Source organism: Crinia signifera, chromosome 4, assembly GCF_055691185.1.
Source record: "Crinia signifera chromosome 4, ASM5569118v1, whole genome shotgun sequence".
Lineage (NCBI taxonomy): Eukaryota > Metazoa > Chordata > Amphibia > Anura > Myobatrachidae > Crinia > Crinia signifera.
The window spans coordinates 232,954,065-232,978,143 of NC_139220.1; the positions used below are offsets into that span (position 1 = coordinate 232,954,065).

General features: G+C 41.3%; 1 protein-coding gene across 1 annotated transcript in view; it reads left to right on the top strand.

Annotated features, from left to right (window-relative positions):
• LOC146073035 (transient receptor potential cation channel subfamily M member 7-like) overlaps positions 1-24,079 on the top strand; it is a 173,307-nt gene that overhangs the window by 62,139 nt on the left and 87,089 nt on the right. Inside the window, exons 7-15 of the mRNA XM_083180212.1 lie at positions 7,320-7,444; positions 7,535-7,706; positions 9,580-9,754; positions 9,846-9,969; positions 11,492-11,564; positions 11,828-11,928; positions 12,036-12,170; positions 14,999-15,052; positions 17,778-17,909. Coding sequence (XP_083036338.1) covers positions 7,320-7,444; positions 7,535-7,706; positions 9,580-9,754; positions 9,846-9,969; positions 11,492-11,564; positions 11,828-11,928; positions 12,036-12,170; positions 14,999-15,052; positions 17,778-17,909 — 1,091 coding nt within the window. The remainder of the gene's footprint in view (positions 1-7,319; positions 7,445-7,534; positions 7,707-9,579; positions 9,755-9,845; positions 9,970-11,491; positions 11,565-11,827; positions 11,929-12,035; positions 12,171-14,998; positions 15,053-17,777; positions 17,910-24,079) is intronic.

Here is a 24,079-nt window from a genome sequence, read left to right on the forward strand (position 1 = left end):
TCTCAGTAAAAGTTCTCCTTGCACAAACTGCAACCCCAGAATCAGGCTCACCCATTGTAGGAACCTTTAGATTTTATAAGTGGAACCCTGCACCCTTTAGTAGGGTTACACCTTACAGGGTATAGGGCCCACTTATTCTTCCGGGGACTCTAACAGACTATCTACTGTTGAGGAGACATTACTCTCACCTGGGAATACGCATATTACCGACCCAGGCTGAGGTTAAACAGGAGGACCCAGTGCCCCGTTTAGGCACAGATACTCAAGGGTTACCTTAACTTGTTTAAATGTTTTGTGTTAAATGTCTGTTAATGTCTGTCTAGATACTTTTTTACTGTATATTTAATAAAAGTTAATTTTTAAACGCCTAACATCTCATTTGGAGGGGGAATACTCCTCATCTACTACTCTGTTCAACTAGCATTCTCTTACTTGACTCCATAATTTTGAGCTAGTACCCTCAATCCCACCCACATTTCTTATCTGACTACCCCATACTTGTCATATTTTTACAGATTACTTGACGTAATCGTTATACTAAGAGTGCCCCAACACCAAAGAGAGTCGTTCCTTCTTCTTCTTTCCAATTGTATTTACTCTCTAGGGTGCACCTCCACATCTGTGACCTTCTAGGGAACCGCCTGTTCTCATAATTATAATTCTATTGTGGACTGCTATCATTAATTTGTCATATCAAGACTACCATATCTACCTGTGCACTGGCCCGTCTCCCTCTCCCCCTTCCCCTAAACGTCACTCATGTAAGGAGTCTGGCATCCCAAGATTCTGGGCATAACGCCAGACTTCAGTGAATTGATACAAATAATATATCAAGTGTGAAATAGCAACACTGTTCTTCACTTGTAAACCTGTAACAATCCCCTGTGGTGAAGCAACCATTACACTTGAGAAAACCCATTGAGGCATATATTTGTATAATTCTTTCTCTAAAAGTGTAAACAAAAAACAATATACAATTTTGTGAAGCACAAAAGGAGTGCATAGAAACACCCTGGTGGGGAATATACCCTGATATACACCACAAACCAACAGTCATCCCTACCTACATTTTAAACTCTCAAAATCACAAATTCTTACCTTTATTGTCACTAAATGTATGTATGTCATTGTAAAAAATGTTTAACCTCTTTATTTCGCTATTAGTGGCTGTCTCCTTATCCTATTTGTTGCAATAAAAATAAAAGGAGCCCCCACTCATTTTAAAATATAGAAAAGGAATGAGTCCATAAATTTCTTGATTGGTCTTGAGGAGTGCATCCAATACAAATTCTTTCTTCTTTGTCGTCTTTTGATCCTGATCTATTTGGAATAGCACCCCCACTGATGTCCACAAACATCTAGTGGTATACCACCCCTTGATTTTAGGGTATTAATACAATTGTGTGTGCAGAACTCCCAAAACCCCTATACCTAGTACAATCGCACTATATCGCAAGTGGCTAGTGTGCTATTTTTTTACCTGCAAATCGCAAATGTAATAGGGTGCAACTTTTTAGACAAAGTCAGAATTGCGATTTCTGCCGATTTTTTTTTAGTAATGGGAGTGTTGTTTTTTTTTGTATGTTCGTAAGCACACCAACAAAGACTTTATTCACATACGTGCACGCACAAAAAATACACACTGATTGGTTTAGGGAAGACCCAGTGACAGAAGTTATTGGGATTCCTGGGACGCATGGCACTGGGATTCCCTTTGGGGTCGGGGATACGGACATGTGTTCTTTTTATTTTTTAATGCTCTACTGGAGAAGCGGTCCAATCCAGGCATGGTGAGTAGGTCTGATTGAGTGTGTGTTTGCGTGTGTGCATGTATGTGAATAAAGTTGTACTTTTCGTGGTGTACATGTGTGCATTTATTCTACATTGTTTATGCAGTGGAACTACAAGTCCAATCGGGCCCATTAATTCCCTGCATGCTGGGACTTGTGCTTCTCCAAGTCCACGCTGTTTTTTTTTTTTGTTTTTTTTACACACTTTTTTTTTTGACAGAACCATGCACAGATCTGTGGATCATAATCTACTTATGGTACTTATGTATTATCTGGACTCCCATGTTAAATGAACCCCATTTTTTCATACCCCTACTATCCAACTACGCATGGAATTAATTTTATATAGTGTGGCGAGCGCAGCAAGCCACCGTGCCCGAAGCGTGGCGAGCGCACACGGTCTCATAAGAAAACCGGGAGCCCAGATATTACATAAGTACCCTACTTATTTTTTAGCACCTTCTATAGAATCTGTTTGGTTGCCCATAGCAACATCCCACCTTCAATAAAACTCCTATTTTAGTAAATGGGATACTGGGGCAGATGTATTAAGCCTGGCGAAGAGATAAACTGGAAATAAAGTGGAAGGAGATAACGCACCAGCCAATCAAATTCCAACTGTCATATTTCAAACACTGCTGATTGGCTGGTGCATTATCTCCTTCCACTTTTTCTCCACTTTATCTCTTCGCCAGGCTTAATACATCTGCCCCAATGATACATGAGTTAAGTTCAACATATATAGGCTGTGAATGTATTACATACTGAGTCTGACTTACTGTAGTACTCCCATATATCATTAGTAATCTAGGCTCAGTAGGCTGGGAATTTGTTACATACTCAGTCTGATCTACCAAAGTGCTCCCATATATCATTAGTAATCTAGTCTCAATAGGCTGGGAATGTATTACATACTGAGTCTAGTTTACTGTAGTGCTCCCATATATCATTAGTAATCTAGGCTCAGTAGGCTGGGAATGTGTTACATACTAAGTCTGATTATTGTAGTGCTCCCATATATCATTAGTAATCTAGGCTCAGTAGGCTGGGAATTTGGTACATACTGAGTCTCAGTTACTGTAGTACTCCCATATAGGATTAGTAATATAGGCTCAGTAGGCTGGGAATGTGTCAGATACTGAGTCTGATCTACCAAAGTGCTCCCATATATCATAAGTAATCTAGGGGCAGATTTATTAAGCTTGGAGAAGAGATAAACTGGAGATAAAACGGAAAAAGGTAAAAGGGGATAAAGCACCAGCCAATCAGCTGTGTTTGAAAAAGACAGTTGGGAGCTGATTGGCTGGTGCTTTATCTCCTTTTACCTTTTCTCCGCTTTATCTCCAGTTTATCTCTTCTCCAAGCTTAATAAATCTGCCCCTCAGTCTCAATAGGCTGGGAATGTGTCACATACTGAGTCTAGTTAACTGTAGTGCTCCCATATATCATTAGTAATCTAGGCTCAATAGGCTGGGAATTTGGTACATACTGAGTCTCAGTTACTGTAGTACTCCCATATATCATTAGTAATCTAGGCTCAGTAGGCTGGGAATTTGTTACATACTCAGTCTGATCTACCAAAGTGCTCCCATATATCATTAGTAATCTAGTCTCAATAGGCTGGGAATGTGTCACATACTGAGTCTAGTTAACTGTAGTGCTCCCATATATCATTAGTAATCTAGGCTCAGTAGGCTGGGAATTTGGTACATACTGAGTCTCAGTTACTGTAGTACTCCCATATATCATTAGTAATCTAGGCTCAGTAGGCTGGGAATGTGTTACATACTGAGTCTGATTTACTGCAGTGTTCCCATATATCATTAGTAATATAGGCTCAGTAGGCTGTGAATGCATTACATACTGAGTCTGATTTGCTGTAGTGCTCCCATATTTCATTAGTAATATAGGCTTAGTAGCCTTAGAATGTTTTACATACTGAGTCTGATTTACTGTAGTACTCCCGTATATCATTAGTAATCTAGGCTCAGTAGGCTGGGAATTTGTTACATACTGAGTCTGAGTTACTGTAGTACTCCCATATATCTTCAGTAATCTAGGCTCAGTAGGCTGGGAATTTGGTACATACTGAGTCTGATTTACTATAGTACTCCCATATATCATTAGTAATAAAGGTTTAGTAGGCTTAGAATGTGTTACATACTTGGTGAGATTTAATAGGATGAGAGATTCAGAAAGTGAGAGATTTGGTAAGAAATCTCCAGTTTTTTTAAAGCGGCAATCATTTACACTACTAAACCAGTTTGATTTTGCAGTGTAAATGATTGCCGCTTTAAAAAGACTAGAGATTTCTTACCAAATCTCTTACTTTCTGAATCTCTCATCCTATTAAATCTCACTCATAGAGTCTGATTTACTGTAGTACTCCCTTAAATCATTAGTAATCTAGGCTCAGTTGGCTGTGAATTTGTTACATACTGAGTCTGATTTACTATAGTGCTCCCATATATCATTAGTAATATAGGTTTAGTAGGCTTAGAATGTGTTTCATATTGAGTCTGACTTACTGTACTACTCCCGTATATCATTAGTAATCTAGGATCAGTAGGCTGTAAATGTGTTACATGCTGAGTCTGATTTACAGTAGTGCTCCCATATATCATTATCACTAGGCATATAATATGTTACATACTGAGCCTGAATTACCAGAGTACTCCCTTATATCATTAGTAATCTAGGCTCAGCAGGCTGTGAATGTGTTACATACTGAGTCTGATTTACGGTAGTGCTCACATATATCATTAGTAATATAGGTTTTGTAGGCTTAAAATGTGTTACATACTGTACCAAGTCTGACTTACTGTAGTGCTCCCATATATCATTAGTGATATAGGTTTAGTAGGCTGTGAATGTGTTACATACCAAGTCTGACTTACTGTAGTGCTCCCATATATCATTAGTAATCTAGGCTCATTAGGCATATACTATGTTACATACTGAGTCTGACTTACCATAGTACTCCCTTATATCATTAGCAATCTAGGCTCAGTAGGCTGAGAATGTGTTACATACTGAGTCTGATTTACTGTAGTGCTCCCATATAGGATTAGTAATGTAGGCTCAGTAGGCTTAGAATGTGTTACATACTGAGTCTGATTTACTGTAGTGCTCCCATATAGGATTAGTAATATAGGCTCAGTAGGCTTAGAATGTGTTACATACTGAGTCTGACTTACTGTAGTACTCCCTTATATCTTATACAAATATATACCTTAAATTTGTTAGAACATAATAGTGCAATACACAATCATAATTCCATTCATAGCAGGTCATCTTTATTTTCTGCAAATATCATAATTGTTCTTATACAAAATCCTACTTCCAGTGTTAATTTCTTGTTATGTACACATTGGAATGATGGTATATGATAAGATATTGTATACCATTATGTTAACATTATAAGATGTGAAATAAGATCATAAGATCGTTATACAGATGGGTCCGTTTTCATCCGCTGGTATCTGGCAGCTGGCGCCCCGGCGAATGTGGATGCACTAAGGTCTCACACACTCACGCGTCCATTGGCAAAATTGGGGCGCACAAGCATCTCCTACACACGCACACCCCATTCGCCAGCAGAGAATGGCGATTGGTGCCCCAGGAACCACTCAGATGAGAGCGGCTCCATCTGTATTTGCATAGCATCAACCAAAATCTTACCATCAAGGCTGCATGCAAGACTATCATATGATGCGAGAAAGGTAAAAGGGTGCAATTTTTTTAGGACGTGTGATTATTGGTCAAAAACTGTCAAAATTGCACGTTTACCACAATTCATATATGTAATAGTGTGCGATTTATAGTAAAGATTTGCACGTTTTGGCGTGACTAAAAATCACACAGTAAAAATCGCATCCAGGTGTTTTCTAATAGAAAACATCAAAATCGCAAATGTAATAGGGTGCGATTTAATGTTACCAAAAATCCACAACAGACCTGGTTCTGGCAGGCAAGTTTGAAAGAACCATGCACATATCAGTGAGATCCAGGGGTGCCGGGAACACCTGGATTTCAGTGAGATCTGTGCATGGTTCTGTCTATAAAAGTGTTTAAAAGTAAAAAAAAAAAAATCAAAATGGCGTGGGGTCTCCCCCCCAGCATAACCAGTGTTGGTGTCCCTCTATATTTAAGAAACCAGCAAAGAGCTCTTGGACCAGTCCTGGTTCAAAAACATCAAGTGGACAAAAAGAGTAGGGGTCCCCGTATTTTGGAACCAGCACTGGTCTCCAACAGCTAGCAGGGTGATGCCACAGATGGTGGACACTTTTTATATAAACTCCCCGGCTAACATAAACCCTTGGCTGGTCAGCCATGGATGGAGTCCTTGGGAGAGTGGAGACCCCTCAATAAATTGATATTCCAGACTTACATCGTCCAGGGCTAAAGCCCAGTCTGTCTCTTGCATCCCTGGGCTATGGGTGCCGGGCTGATAATATGTGTAAAAAAAAAATAGATTTACATCACTAACATTGGGTTGTGCTGTGGAACTACAAGTATTAACAAGCCTCTGCTGTATGCAGGGAATTGGAGAACCACAAGTCCTAGCATGTGGGGCATTAAAGGTGTAGTCCCACAGCATGACCAATGTTAAAATAAACACACACACCCTGAAAAGTAAAAGATTATTATTATGTATGTATACACACATTTATGTGATGTGCAATTTGTGCAAATTTTGTCTAAAATCGCACCCTATTACATCTCGGGCCTGGTTCTGGTTGACTCGCTAAGCAGTGAATGCCCAGCCCCCCTACTTTGCGAATGTCCCCGCCGCACTGCGAAGGGATTATTTGCATAAACATGCCTTTGCACTGTAGTGTGCGGGCCCAAAATCATTTAATGGTCGCTGACCATCTAATCATTTCTACAGTGCTCGCAAATCTAAGTCAGTCTGTTCTGACTTTGACTGGCGGCATCCTGGTCAGAGAACTGTGCAGACGACTGACATCCTGTGATGTCATCTTCCCGCCCCCGGAAGCCAGGTGCCCATCTGTGTTCGCATTGGAACACTCATTGTCTTCCTGGGCGCACCCAGCATTTTTGGTGGTTACGTCCTGAAAATGCATGCGAACGCCCCCTAACCGCCTCCACCCCCTTCCCCCCCGTACAAGCGCCCCGGAGACTATGCAAAACTATGCAAGATTCCGGAGGCCTGCACATGCCATGAGCGATTATCTATGAACCAATAATGATCGCCCATCTTAAATTTACAGTGCACCAGGTCATTTGTTATCCTGCACTGCAGAATATTCCAATATATGGTACAAGGCATTTAACTTGTTGGCCTTAGTCTTCCCCTGGCACTGTTATGTCTCTAGAACATGATGTCTGCCATAGGTTTAGATTAGGGGGATAAGCTTACACGGCCAGACGCAGTGTATTCAGCAAACTATAATCAACAACATTGTGATGTTCGTTTAAATAAAAAAGTTCCAATTTGACAGAATGTACCAAATTGTTGTCATCGAGAAGTAATGTTATGTGTCCATGTTTTCTTGTTGATTGTAGGGGTCACAGAACACATTGGAGATGCTCTGAAGGAGCATGCCTCCCAGCTGTGCCATAAGCTCTGTGTTGTTGGAATAACACCATGGGGTATAATTGATGGTAGACAAGATCTTACCGGAAGAGATGTAATGCAACATTATTTTTTTTTTTTTTAATTGCTTTAAGAATTGTGCTTCTCAAACTTTTAGCTTTCACTTTGTTTTGTTTTCTACAAGGTTGTAGCTCCATACCAAACTCTGAAGAACCCTCTCAGCAAGCTCCATGTTCTCAATAGCTTCCATACCCACTTCCTCTTGGTGGACGATGGCACGGTTGGCCGCAACGGAGCAGAAGTTCAGATACGAAGAGAATTAGAAAGTAGAATCTGTCTAAAACAAATACATGCACGTGAGTAACTGAGATTTTAGTAGATTTGAAATTAGAATACATCTCTATGGTTACCAGTTATTTATATTGTGCATTCATATTCCACAACAATATATTAGTAAACCTGAAGCATGACATGGACAAGGGCACAATTTTCTTGTTAGGAAAACCAAGCATTGCATCCTGACCTGGTCTTGCCAGTTGCAGAAGCAGCAGCCTCTTCATAATTAACAATCACAGCACTCTTCAGCACCTCCTCCACGCACTCTTCTGGCACTGTATCAAACACAGGCTACTGCTGGGACCTGGCCTCCCCCTCCACCTCCACCAACCTCCTACTCTCTCTGCCCACTCTTCTAATGCCATGCCTGCTCTAACGCTCCAGAACACATCTCTAACCTAAACCCTAAGCTCTTTCTCTCTATCCACCGCCTCACAAAAAAAGTGTTATACCCTAAGAGGTCAAAATGGGGGACTGGGGTTTATATAGGGTGTGTCATTTTACAGCCAATGGGTGACTTTCTCTCACACTGTGCAGCCGTTACACTACATATACATTTTGGTTGGCAGGGCCGAAACTAGTTTTTTTGGTGCCTGGGCAAGGCAGTCATTTGTTGCCCCCCCCTAACACGACAATGCACTCACCGCCCAGTCTGCGGAGTGGGCTATCCTCCTACACCATGGACACTGTTTGGCCGCATTCACATGCAGGTTCTGCATCATATCCAGTTCAAAGAGTTTGGGCTGGTGCGCTTGTTCTTCATCCCAGTGTTGATGTCACTGCCTAGGGAGGGGGAACCTGACTGGTGCTGACAGTGTGCTCGCTCTGCCTCTCCCAGCCTCTCCGCTCTACTCCTCCTCCTCTCAGTGGCAGCGGGCGTCGGAGGGGTGAGGGAAAAATGTGGCAGCAGGGGATGTGGTGATGGGTTGTATGGCATACCGGCACTCTCATCTGGCGGCTTCCGGTTCCCAGAGAGAACGGCGAGACTTGGATGCAAGATTCCTCCAGTATGATGTCCCCCCCCATCCAGAGCCCAGGGCACCTGACCCCCTAGCTCCCCCCTAGTTATGGTCCTGTGGTTGGTCTGAAAAATTCTGATGCTTACTGGTCTAAATACCATGAGAAGTCAGATTCAGTTTGCATTTGGATCGTAAAAGACACACGCCATTACATTGACCAAGTTGCACATTATAACAGCCATCTTTGTGCAACTTTTCTTGGCCTTAGAGTCCAGTGTTAGTGTTTTATCATTGTCACCCCTTCCACTGGCATGCACACCTAAGGGCAACTGTGTGAAATGTAGACCACTGCCCCCTCCCCCTATAAAACAGACTACACATCCAAGGCTGCTCAATCCTATACCTGACCTTACCCCTCCCATATTATTGGACATTGGATTGCATCAGATGGTTGCCTTGCTTCTAACTTCAAATCCTGAGATGAGATAGCTACAAGCCATTGCATTATAAACTTACAATGGTATAACCATCGATAGTTGTACTGTGCACATGCGCAACAGCAGCCAGAGCTTTGTAAATACCACTTCTGGTGTCCACAGCTGAATTAAATCATTGGCATCAGATGCAGCATCTGATGGCTGGCAACCATTGCAATATTTGATAATGGATGGAAAAAGTGCTTCCATCAGATCAGGAACATATGAATTGCTAAGCATCAGTATGTAGTATACATCACCTGCTTTCCCCTGGGACATACATTACCCCCCAGCCCCACTCAACAGCCATACACAACATGAAAATAATCTCATCTATAAATAATATATACAGTGTTTTCTTATATTTCTTGCTCTTAATGTAGGCTACTTTTAGCTGTAATACTGTGATATATTGCACTTATCTGTCAGATCTTTTATTCACTACCACATTTTTGTAGGGACTGGCAAGCGAATACCTATTGTGGCTCTGGTAGTAGAAGGTGGACCCAGCACCATCCTTACAGTGTTTGATTATCTACATCAAAGCCCTCCAGTGCCAGTGGTGGTGTGTGAAGGAAGTGGCAGAGCAGCAGACATATTGGCCTATGTTTATAAGCAGACAGGGAGCCAAGGGTAAGGGAATCATTGGAATCAGCTGAGATACAATGAAGACTCAATGACCATTGTTGAATTAATCTGTTATTATTAAATTGCTTATTCTTAGGAATCTGCCAGAAGGGACTCAGTACAATGTTATTGCCACCATAAGAAAAACACTCGGCCTCAATCAGTCAGAAGCTGGACACATGTTCCAGACCTTAATGGCCTGCATGAGAGCCAAGCGCCTAGTGAGTTTCGCAGTCTGCCTACTTCAATTGCCTTTTCTATATACTGTATACCGTATCACTGGTTTAGTCATTTATAAAGAGCTTTTATGGCTGTTGTATATTCAAATGAAACTTACAAAGAAAATAGTAATGTTCAGATTGGATTTTACACTATATAGAATGAATACTTTTGTTATGATTTGAACGTGCAAAACACTTCAGCCCTCATTCACAGCTATCAACGTGTCTAATTAATTAGTTACATATAATTTTTAATGTTAGAATTTCTGCTATAAGGGCCTACCCAAAAATGATGCCGATGGTGCCGTACAACTACATGCAGTATATAATCAGCTCTTATACTGTTCTGTTAGGTTGTTGAATGGAGGACAAGCTATTAACCTCCCTATGTTCCATGCTAGTAACTATGGGCCTGATTCTGGTTGACTTGGTAGGCTGCCAGAGAACCCGCCCCGCCCAAAATCCCAACCCCGACGCCGTTTCCCCTCACAACCATGCGAGGGGATGTGAAGGCAGAATAAATCATTCCGTTGCAGGAGAAGTCATTCATTGGTCTCCTACCATCGAATGATTTCTTCTGTCTTCACAAATAAAAGTCAGTCTTAACTGACTTTATCTGTGGGAGCCCAGGGCGAAGACGGGGCGGGTGGCTGACATCATGTGACATCAGCTGCCTACCCCCCGGCAGGCATCAGCCCGCCCACATACCCATGGGAACGCCCAGAGTTCCCATGACCCAGAGCCGCCATCACCCTCGTCCCTCCCTCCCCGCTGCAAACGGCCCGGCGAGTGAGTAACTCGTAGCGGCCATTTGCAGTCGGGTTTGCACATGCGCAGAGGCCAAATTCAGATCTATATCAGGAAGTGATCAAACATAATACCTTTTTGCCGATATCCATTCTGGTTAGAAGAGTTCTATGTCCTGGGTCCCCACGCAGCTATGCAGTGGAGCTGGCAGGTGCTGGGACCTGGCGTATTCACACTAGCGGTGTGCTAGTGCTTGTCACACTGAAGCCACTGAGTTAGTGCAGTAACGCAACTGACTCAGCTGATACAACTGAATTGCCGGGGGGGGGGGGGAGGTCAGTACAGGTCAACCAATATTGGTTGACAGGCAATAGGTCAAAACATGACAAAGGTCAACATGGAAATGATCAATACGGGGGAAAAGATTGATACAAATTTTTGGTGTCTATGTCAACATTTGTCGACATGTACACCGTATAAGTGAACCGCTACCTCTCGCATGGCTTGCCACCCTCACCATGCTTCAGGCACAATTATTTTCTTCCTCTATGCCCACCTGGATCGTGAAGTAAGAACTAGTTTAAAAATAAAATCATGAATAACTTTTCTTGTGTCGAACCGTTGTCATATGTTGACTTGTTGACCGGATACTGCTCCTGGGATGACTGCATTGTATTGAAGTTTCAACCACAAGAGGAACACTTTTAAATGAATTCAGCACACATGTAATATTGGCTGTATATGTGTTCATCTTCTGCCTGTATTTGTGTTCTAGATAACTGTATTTTATGCTGGGCCCGAAGAACAGCAGGATATTGATGTTGCAATCCTCACCTCACTTTTAAAAGGTCAGTATTATATCACTCATTCTCTGGGTTCCTTTATGTCACCCTATTCTCTTAACAATGACATTTTGTGTTGAGTTGTATGTTTATAATTTGTCAAACACTTTTCGGAAACGACAGCATTGAAAAGGTGAGTACTGATATTTCCCCCGTGGAAAATATCGGATAAAATTGAATACCGCCCTTAAATGGAAAAGATAGCACTTGTCCTAAAATATTTCAATTTTGCATTCTGACTGTAAAGCTCTTTGTGTAATTATGTTTAGGTACTAATATGTCTCCATATGATCAGCTGGCTCTGGTCTTGGCGTGGGACAGACTGGACATAGCCAAAAACTATATTTTTGTACATGGACAACAGTGGTTGGTATGTAAACATGGTTTAAATGCTATTGGAAAAAAATGTGTGATATAGAAAAAAACTAACCTTAAATTCAACGACTAATTAATATATATATATATACTTTCCCTCAGACTAAACCTTTGGAACAAGCCATGTTGGATGCACTTGTCATGGACAGGGTTGCTTTTGTCAAACTTCTCATAGAAAATGGAGTAAGCATGAAGAAATTTCTGAGGATACCCAGGCTGGAGGAATTGTACAATGCAGTAAGCACTGGGCAAGGGTAATAATTCAATGCTGAGGCAAATAACATCTTTCAAGGACAGGTAGCCATTTGCATTTGCCTCACCTACTCATGAATTTGTGTTTGTATTACCACATGGGTGAGAACAAATTATCTTCCTATAAAATATGTAGCTGTATCATCTTCTGATTTTATTTATACAGCTTTTACACCAAAATCCTGGATCAAACCCGGAATCTGGAACACGATTCCAATCTGGGTTGGCTCCGGGATATCTCCATTTACACCGCGGCGCCGACCCGGAATATTCCTGGGTATCATCAGATCAGATGACATCATCTCCAAGTGCAGAGACTGCCGATTGCCACTCTGGCACTGACGCACTGGGGGCAAGCCCAGCACCAAGGTAAGCTGCTAGGCTGTCCCCAGCCTCCGTGCACCTCCTAGCCACTGAGGTGAATGGATGTGGCACGCAGGCATCCATTCACCTCCTCCCTGGCTCCACTGCTGTCTGCACAGTACAGCAGATAGCAGCCGAGACTGTAGAACGCTGTGGTCAGGAGGTTGGGCTCCCCTATTGGTGTAACCGGGAGCCAGGTCGAATGAACTGGCATATCCATTTACACTGCCCCACCAGCCAGGTCCTCCCCGTGTTCCACCCTGGTCAGGACCAGCGTATGATTCGCAGGGAAATGAAGTGAACCCGAACCCCATGAGGTGTAAAACGGGTATTAGTATATTATTTTATTGTATACTAATCAACAAGTCATTAATGCATGACTCTAGTTATCTATATATAAGTAGCATATTATATAATTTACTGTATGTCTCTGCAATCAAGCTTGAGGCAATATTGCAGAAAGCCCGAAAATAGTATGAGGATTTCTTTATTCAAAATGTATTGTGAAGAGATATGGTAATATTGTGGTTCCCTCCTTAACTATAATTGATTGGAGTAAAAAATGGCAGGATGAAAACCCATATATACACAGGTGAATAAGCCTATCTTATTACAAATGTACTTAGTTCTATGTGGAAGTGCATGGAGATCAGCATCTGAAAAATTGTGCATTTGCCCCTGAGCTCCCTCCTCCAGCTAATACAAGTGATAAGCAGTGGTCAGGTGGCACCTGGGGTGCATGTGTGGAGGAGCGTGTATATAAATTGTGTCTTCAAGCCAAGCATGTTGCTTAACATGCCATGGCATAGATAATGCCGGAAGCCTAATAACAGATTTTATGACACGTCACAATGTCTTTATTTTCAACACGATGCTTACTCCAAATGTTAATGCGGGGCTTGGCTATGGGGCCTTACAGCCAATGATATGATAATACGCTTACAATGTTGGGAAAATCAACACAATGGGCGGTATTCAATGAGCCTGATTCGCCATGTTTTTATGGCGAATTTGTGCTGTTTGGCGAATTTCTGACTAAAACGGTGAATCACCCTATTCAATGACCACATGGCGAATACATTTGAAGGTTTTTTTCACCATGATTCACCGAGTAGCAATCGCTATCTTTTTATGGTGAAGTGGAATGTGAACTTTTAAAATAAAGTGTTTTGTTTTTTACATTTGGTGTCAAAAAATCAGGAATTTTATTCTGAGGAGGGGCATGCTATTTTTATTCATGTGCTGTAAGCACATGAATATATATTTAATTTAAAAAAATATATATATATTTTTTTTTTACACAGCATCCAGCAGGGGGCGCCGGAGCCGAGCCGCTCATTACATATTCATATATTCACTGCACCCGATCGTTACGATCGGGTGTAGTGAATATACGCTCCCCTGCTGGCACCCCCGGGGGGCAGCCTGTGCTGCCTGGCACCCAGGGAGCCCACCTACCCCCCACAAAGTTCTGGGGCAGGCAGAGAGACTACCATCTCTCTGCCTGGCACCGTCCTCAGGCTCCCTGCGGCAATCGCCGCAGGAGCTCATATTCGCCAGTCAGGGGCAGCGAGCCCCTGACACGTTGAATACCGGAGCCCGCCGGCTCCGGAACGTGGCGAATGTGCAACGAATCCTAAAAAGGATTTGCTGCACCTCGCAGGTATTCTCATTGAATACCGCCCATTGACTGACGAATAATGATAGTCCCACACAATTTTACAAGAAATGGTAAAAACTATTGCGCTGTCCGCAATTAGCAGCAATTAGGAGTGAAGTTCTTCATTCCTCTTTTCATTCCACCAGTGATCTTCCAAATACTTAGGTTAAAACATACGGCAATGGGAGATTGGTCAGACGGACTTGGTTATGGAAATACCCATACACAGTACCCAATCTGTGTTACTGACCTGTCTCCCTTGCCCTATTTGCATATAAAGGTTTCTTTTGAATCCACAGCTGGGCACCATGTACCTTATATCTATGCCCTATATGCACATAGGGGTTTCTTTGGTCACCAGTCGTGGAAACTTGTAAACCACACACGAATGCTCCAAGGTCCACAGGTAAAAAAAGTATTTTATTTTGGCACAATATAGATCCAGATAAAATTTCTCCAACGAATATACAGATGAAAATAGATTAAAATAATGTCTCAAGGGATATACCTATCTCCACCACCTAACCTGACCCGGGTATCAAAGAATAAGGTGGGTCTGCTGTAAAGATGGAAAAATCGGCAAAGGGTCCCTGGACAAAAAAGTTGTTAGTTCCTCCTCAACAATGCGTTTCAGGCCATGAAAGGCCCTTTTTCAAGGTATCAGTCCCACACAATGAAAATAAAGAATAAGTAACATGCATCTTTTTACAATTGCTTTATATATTATCTGCATGAATTGCCAGCCTACATGAAAACAAATAAGTACATATGTTTTTTTGCCTCATTATAGACTTCAGATGCTGATAAAGAAACTCTTCTACACCTTATCCAGGATGTCAAGAAGGTAGCTATGATACATTCTACAAGAACTATGTCATTACTGACAAGGCTGATGATCAGATTGACAAGTGCAAGAATGTCTTCATTTTTGTGATTATCTCTAAAGTAATCTGTTTCCTTTTGACTTTGTATCTTAATGGATCTGGTTCCAGTTTTCTCTAGCCTTATGTATGTCAGTACAATTATTCCATTATCTGCTCTTCTGATGTCAAGATAATAATTGTGAGTGCACAAATGACTTGGGGCATAAAGCCCAAGGATTTTTTTAACTACAAAGTGTTGTGTTTAAACCGCGCTGCTTATGTGTTTATGGGCAATACTTTTACTAGCAGGACGGGACTAGCATTGCCCTTTTATACATATATGAGGAATAAACACGATCAGAAGCATCAAGCTTTACAACCCAATGCTTTGTAAATAATCTCCCAAATGTCCAAATATAGGGCCAGGTGCACTAAGCTTCAAAAAGTGGAGCGTGATAAACAGCCAGCCAATCAGCTCCTAGCTGCCATGTTACAGGTTGGGTTTGAAAATGACAGTTTGAAGCTTAGTACATCTGTCCCATTGTGTTCATTTTTTATATTCACCAAGATTGATAAATTTCTCTGGTACAGAACATGTGATATATATATCATCTATATATATGTTTAGTGTTCGTTTGGCTCCGAAACACTGCCATCTGTTGGCAGTGAGTGAAACTACATCTCCTAGCTTTGGAAGCATTAGCTTCGAGCGGCCTTACACTGCCTTCCTTGGTACAATAAATACTCGTAGATAGGGGTTTTGGTGGCACTCTCAGGTTTTTGTGGTCTTAACGTTTCAATTCTTGGTTAGTATTTTCATCATATATATATATATATATATATATACATATATATATATATATATATATATAGATAGATATATAGATATATGTGTATGTGTTTGTGTCTGTATGTGTGTTAAAAATGCATAATACAACATTTTACATTTCCAAGGGATTAGGATTGCTACTAGGGTTTCAGTTCAAGTTTAGTATTTTGCGGTTTACGGTTAGGGTTGCCTTTAGGTTTATGGTTGGCATGGAATCAGCAAAAAAAAAGTGTTCCTCATTCAGATTTGGGTGGAGGTGCTGTGGCTGTCGCAAAGTACCAGTTATCGAAACTTTGTGCATGTGCAGGACCCATTCTGTGCATACACTAATAGCTCCTGTGATGATGGAGGCAGATCGGCATCAGACTGTGAGTGATTAAAAGTCTGATGCCATTTGGGGGCTGAGAGGGGGCAGCAATGGCCTCTGTTTCTCCAAATGGAGGCCTGTCATTGCCACTGCAAAGGAGGGACTACAGGATCTCCATCAGAGGATGAAGATTTCCTGGCCTCTTGTTTGGTTCAGCAGTGGCAGGCTTGCATGTCACATAAGCTAATGGTGTCAGAGATGATCTGATACTGCATTCAAGAATGCAATTCGGATCAGTAATGCAAGCAGTAGGTATGACGCCTCCTGCTGCAATACCATATTAGCGCTATAGCTGCAACAAAAGTAACTCCTACCACATCTGTTGACATAACATTGGTCAACATACAAATACCAACATGACAGTAATGGCACATGCTCATAATATTGTCATTGATCATGTTGTCATTCAGCATGTTATCACTATACTGGTAACATGCATGTTATCAAAATACTGTTTTGTTTTGTGTTTTATGATTTTGTCCCTAGCGATACCCCTAATCACAACCATAACCTATTGGAAATATCAATATTTTGCAAGTGTCTATATTAATTATGTCAACATTTTAAACATTTTGACATCATCAATGTTGGCCTAACGATGACAACATTGTCATGTCAACAGGGAACATAGTAACTGAATACCTTTGGTACAGTCTAAATGATATTGTGAAAGGATGTCATTGATAACTTTACAGACAGTGACATCACTAATGCCATCATCTCTGGCAATGGCAACACTGGTATTACTGTTATCAAGGTACAGGGTGACACCTCTGATGACTTTGGAGGAAATGTATCAAGCCTCCTTTGTAAAGCCTCCTAATTCACTTTGTTTACATTCAGAATGTTGATCCGTCAACATCATAATGTTATTGCAATTGTAGAGAATCAGATATTCTGGTGGGGGGGGGTGGGATCACCCACCTTGGATAACACATACCTTCTAATTTGGGCAGCCATCATATCCCCCTCCTCCCCCCCATGGTCAAGCTCTCATTTATGCCTTGCAAACTAGCGTGTTCTTGCTGCATCTGTCCCTGATACCCCTTTCACACTGCAGCTCTTAAACGGTAATTTGCCGGGTTTTTCTTAGCCCTTTTAAACGGGTACAGCTGCAGTGGGAAAGCTCCAGGTTGCTTTACCCGTTTAACAAATACCGGTATTTGTTAAACGGGTAAAAAGCAGTTTTTTTGTAGGACTGGTACCAGGGTTTGGGTGGTATATTACTGGGTTCAATCAATGTGAATGGTACAAAAATGGTAATTAACCAGTAATATACCGTTTACAACATGCAGTGGGAAAGGGGTTTCAGACTCAGACCCGTTTTAAAGCCCCATTTAACAATACCGGGTCTTTACCCGTTTCTGCAGTGGGAAAGCAGCATTAGTAACACTTTTGTATAAACAACTGTAAAGGCAAACTAAGACTAATTATATTAGTATATACTTAATAAGTTAATGTATATTTGTTATATGTCTACTGATATTCTTTCCTGTTGGTCTTGACTCAGGGTAAACTCTCAGCACAGTACAAGATCACTCTTCTGGACGTTGGGCTTGTGATAGAATACCTCATGGGTGGAACGTATAGATGCAGCTACACCAAGAGATGCTTCAGGGTTTTGTACAAGCAGATAAGTCAGGTATTTATTGTGCTATCATGTTGTGAAGATGACAAACTGCAATAAATGATCACTCATGTTTTCCCCGCAAGGAACATCTGGTACAACCAGTGACACTCGGTAACTGTTCTCTACAACAGAGAAGCAGCTAAGCCCCATTTATTAAAAATAACTCAAGTTGAGGTAAACTCCGCATTACATGTAGACTGCGCTTATATACCAGGTGAACGTGTGGCTGAATCAACGATCACTACTAGATTATAGATAAATATATTTATTAGTATGAATATATCAAATTAGAATTAAAAAGAATTTTCTTTATACACAATAATAAATAAGAAACACATATAAACTCTACACAATTAAAATCGGTGGCCACCTAAAAAATAAATAAATTAATTAATGAATGTTGCTTCTCAAAAAGAAGCTTTCTTTGATGAATTTTTAAAAAATAGATATTGCTTTTCCAGTGGGAGGGGGAACAATATTAGCAGCCAATTTGAAAAAGCTCCAATACGAGCGAAACGCGTTAGAGGAGAATTTGCCTGGTGTCTTTGATCCAAGGAGGGACCTCTAACAGCCACCGATCACCGCTATCACTTAAACAGCTGCACAACCGGAGAACACAGACCCACATCTATCTCTGACAGAGAGCGGGTGAGAGACGCTACTCTGCAGCTACACGGGCCAGCCTGACGCCTGACTGAGACCCCAGCCGTGTGTGAGAGACACGGCGTCTGGACTGACTACAACTGCCGGCTCTGGGTCAGTGTCACGGCGGCGGATGTTTTGCGGGTGTAGAACGGAGAGTCACAGACTGAGAAATATTTACTAGCTCTCCTGCCTCCCTGCTAATTTGCATTACGGCCCAACGCCTATATACCTCTGTGGAGTCTGTGAGTATGAGACATACATAAAGTGCACTAGACAAGCATATACTAAAATTACAAGCGGTGACTGGAGATTATAAAATTGGCTGCTAATATTGTTCCCCCTCCCTCCCACTGGAAAAGCAATATCTATTTTTTAAAAATTCATCAAAGAAAGCTTCTTTTTGAGAAGCAACATTAATTAATTAATTCATTTATTTTTTAGGTGGCCACCGATTCTAATTGTGTAGAGTTTATATGTGTTTCTTATTTATTATTGTGTATAAAGAAAATTCATTTTAATTCTAATTTGATATATTCATACTAATAAATATATTTATCTATAATCTAGTAGTGATCGTTGATTCAGCCACACGTGCACCTGGTATATAAGCACAGTCTACATATAAAAGTATCTTGGTAGTACAGGTGGGGTAAACTTAGGTGCACCCAACACCTGATTAGGTGTGAGATCACAATCACACCATTTAGTCTGCTGCTCAATAGATTATATTTTTGTCACAATATTTAATAGAGACACTAGAAAGTCAAGTGAGAATATTACAGTTTAATTAGCGCCTATCACAGGGGGAAAAAAGTAAAAACTTTTTTCCCCAAAAGTTTTAAACTCCGCATTACAGCCTAGCGTTAGCAGAGTGATATAATCCAACATATAAATTCAGTTCGACGCTTTTTATACTATTGATGTTTGAGCACCCATCTGGAAACTGTAATGACAAAAAAAAGGTAATGTATGTACAAACGTGGGTGTGCGGTGTAAATGGCTCAGCTATATGATAAGCAAATTTCATATCAACCCACACACATATCGGTCAGCGGATCATTGATGTCCACCGCGACTAGTTAGATGCCTAAAAACGGTCGGCATATACTAGATCGACAATGACAGAAGGTCGACAAAAGCAAAAGGTTGACATGAGTATGGGCGACACTGACAAGGTCAATATGGGTTTTCATGATTTTTCTTTTAACCGACTTGTTCATACTTTACATCCTAGTGGACATAGAGGGAGAATAAGATAGTGTGCTAAGAGCATAAATGGTGCTCATGTTGACCTACATTGACATAGACACAAAAAATTAAAAAAATGTGTGTCAACCTTTCACTGTCGACCATGTTCCTGTCAATCTTTTGCTTGTGTTAAGTTACCATTGATCTAGACGCTGGCGACTATTTTTAGGCATCTAACTAATCATGTTTGACCATTCATAGTCTACCAAGTAATTGTTGATCTAGACATTGTCTATCTTCTATACCATAACAGAGTGGTTCCTAAACTGTGTGCAGTGGCACCCTGGGCTGCCTTGGGGAACTTGCAGGGGTGCCTTGGGTTGGTGGTGCAGGTCTAATTCAGGCTTGTGATTGCCAATCATAAACTATGTGGTCAGACAGAAGTGAATCCTGTCCCTCACCACATAATTCAACCTAAGTGAAAATGATTAACACACTTCACTTAATTTAATAATAATAAAAAAAATCTCAGTAGGAAACTTTTGGACTAGGCCTAGAAGATAAAAGATATAATCTGACTTGTTGTTCTAAATAACTCACATTCTAGTAAATAAACCCCAGGATGTTTTGATTGGCTAATTCTGGATACTGTATATGTTATGTGTAGTAATGTGGCTTTTATATTGCTCAAATGGAGAAATATCTTATTACATTACAAGAAGAGATACACGACACATCTATCAGGTGGAGGTGTTCTCGGGTATAAACATGATCAGAAACGTCAGACTTTAGGTGGAGGTGTTCTCAGATTAATTTACTATCATTAAGCTCTTTTTCCTCTGTAAAACAATTTGACATTTCCCAGTCAATTAGGTATTACTGAATTTACGATGGAGCCTAGTACATGTTCAGCTAGCAGTATTTTAGGCGAACATGGACAGGTTGTAATAATGAATGGTTACTGATCTTTAGGCAGGGCTTATCAGTAATGTAGTTATTATATCTCAGAGCACAATCCTGCTGAGTGATTAGCAGAGTTACTTCCCAAAAGCAGGACATAGGTGCAATTATGTTTGGGCAAGGTGTGCCACTGGAAACATTTGTGACAAACTTGCTACATGTTTACATGTTATACTTAGTAAATCAGCCTTATAGTTTAGTAAAAATGTATATATCAGATTTATACATTCTCTACTCAAAATAAATAATAATGTGAAATAAAAAAATTGGGTGGACTGCAAAAGTTTGGTGTCAGAAAATAATTACATCTAATCATTTAAATGAATTTAAAAGCACTATTAAAACGTTAGTTGAAGTGACATTTTGTTGTCACCACTAAGTCCCACATATTTTAGGCAGGAAAACTAAAACTAATAAATCTTTGGACTGAACTTAAAAAGGAAAAAAAAACTATTAAAACAGTAATTTCTTTCAAGCTGCTCAGACCTTCAAGACTAATGTGTTCATGTCTTATTCAGTGCCGGATTAACAATGGGCCTGATGGAGCTACAGCTTCAGGCCCACTCTTCAAATAGGCCAATTTTGTAGAAGAGGACTGGCGCTTTCCAACGAGCCCAGCCTATCGTCACTAGCCCCCCGGGAACCGGAGATACCGCCGGGCAAACCTGAAAAGCTTTCCCCATAGGATAAAATGGGACCCGCTATTTCCGCCACCCCCACCCAGTTCCAACGGCTGCCAGTTCCCCTCCTGGCATCACAGAAGCTTGAAGTTTTTTAAACCTTTGTTATTATTTCTGAAATTTAATTTCATGGCTGTTCATGTTCTTTGAGGGCAGATTTCTCTGGAACCAAATGGCCCAGTTTCATGGGACCAAAGTCATTCAAAGGCTACTTAAAAGTTCTTCTATATGATACTGGTCTCATGTAAATGGGTCTGCTGGCTCCAAAGATATAGCTGGTTAAACTATATAGCTGGTTAAAAGGGGGGGGGGGGGGGTTCTCTCCACTTCACATCAGAAAATGCAGGGACTAGGCTGGTATAAAAGGGGCCAGCCCGGGAATGTCACTGCATGATCCTGGGACCATGTTCCCTGGTAAGTCCTTGCATTTTCTGGTGTGATAGGGGTATTATTTCAATTAGCCGGGACCTGCAGTGCTCTGAATACAGCCGGGCAGCCCCCCTGCTCTCTGCCCGGCTGTCAATGGCTGTCACTTCTGCCTGGCTGCGGCTGTCCCCCAGTTAGCATGGGCATGTATTCCCCCTTGGCAATGAGCATGTAATACCATATGGCAACGAGCATGGAACCCCTGGCAATGAGCACGTAGGTAAGCAGCACCTATGTAGCTAAATTTGTAAGTGCCATTATGGTGTTTGGCAAAATACATAATGGAAATGATGGTGTGTGGCTTAACATGTAATGGGCATTATGGTGTAAATTTTTAATGTGCGCCTTTGGCGCGTAATGTCCCTATTTGAGAAGCATATTGTGAATTTTGGCTCAATCCGTTTGGTACAGTGTGTATTTGGCTCAATCCATGTGGCAAAATGTGAATTTTGCCTTAATCTTTGTGGCATAATGTGAATTTTGACTCAGTCAGTGTGAATTTTGGCTCATTCCATGTGGCATAATGTGTAAGAGGGGATTACTATTGTGTTGCATGATTTGTATAGGGTGTATATGGTGTGGTAAACTTAGGTGACCACATAAAAGGTGCTGAAATGTTGTCTACCAAGTTTTGGCTTTCAGCATTTTTTTTATGACTGGATTGCCGCCTCACCCCGCAAGTATTTTAGGACATCGGCATCCTGCTGGTGCACCTTTGGAGGGCACCCGGCAATATATCTCCCTGCATCCTGTGAGTGTCGGAATTTGTAATATATATATATATATATATATTTAGTCGATATGAAAGAAGACAGCAGCGGCACTCAAGCGGGAACTTTTAAACGTTGTATTTATCACAGCAAAAATGGACCTACGTTTCGGGGATTACACGCCCCTTTGTCAAGGTGTGAAAATTTACACCTTGACAAAGGGGCGTGTAATCCCCGAAACGTAGGTCCGTTTTTGCTGTGATAAATACAATGTTTAAAAGTTCCCGCTTGAGTGCCGCTGCTGCTGTCTTCTTTCATATCGACTATCCTTCAGTTCCAGAAGGCACCCGGGCAGTTGCCCATGAGGGAGAGTGCCGGGCCGACCCCACCGACTATATATATATATATATATATATATATATATATATATATATATATATATATATATATATATATAATTAGTTGAAAGTATTTACAAAAATAGAGCAGACCACCCAAACAGAACACTGTTCACGCCCCCCCCGCACCATATTTTGAGGTGCATGCCGCAACCCCTATTATTGCAAATAATAGGCCCTTGATAATTTTCAGCTCCAGGCCCATTTAGACCTTAATCTGCCACTGGTCTTATTTACAAGTCAAAGCAAGTTATTCGTTTTATTTTGTAGAATAGGAATCAGGAGCATATCTCCTAGAGACAATGGAGTTATCTGCCTCCGGGCTCCAAGCCCTGAAGGGGCACCTGCATCGACAGCAGCATTTGTGTGGTTCCCAGTGGGATTGAAAAGTGATCTCTGTTCTTACAAACGCAGTTCTGCGGAGCACATGCAGAGTTAATTATCCAAGGAGCAATGCTAGCACCTGCAACAGGGGACAGGACAGCACCCACCTTGTACCACTCGGCCTGTGCTGCAGCAAGCGACCATCAACAATGTTTCCTCTTTTTTTTTTTTTTAAGGAGGGTGTGTGTGTGTTGGGAAGGAGGGGGGGGGGGGGGGGGGTACCAAACTCCAACTTGCCTCAGGCAATTGGGATGAACTTACACCAGTGATGGCTAACCTTGACACCCCAGCTGTTGTTGAACTACACATCCCAGCATGTCCTGCATCACTATTAGCATGGCCAAATAGTAAAACTGTAGCAGGTCATGCTGGGATCTGTAGTTCAACATCAGCTGGAGTGTCAAGGGTAGCCATCACTGACATACCTCTGATTGGAATCCTTTGGATAGATTGGGACTTCTGCGACAAGAATAGGTAAATCTGACTACTCTTATTTGGTGGATTTCAAAATTATACAGAAACACTGCCTTTCTGAATGCTCGTAAATAAAACTGCACGGGCAATATCTGGGTTATGTTGATCATTAAATATTTTTAGTTTCTGAAAGAGGTGATGTGGAGATATGTAAATACATACTCAAAATGATCATAGAAGACTATTGCATTGATCTCAAACAAAAACAGCAACATTCAATAGAAACAATCTTAGGCGCTAATAATATACGTTCCGTGTGCGATAGGAGGTATGGATGTCCCAAAAGATGTCCCAATAGGGTTTCGCTTTTCAATTGG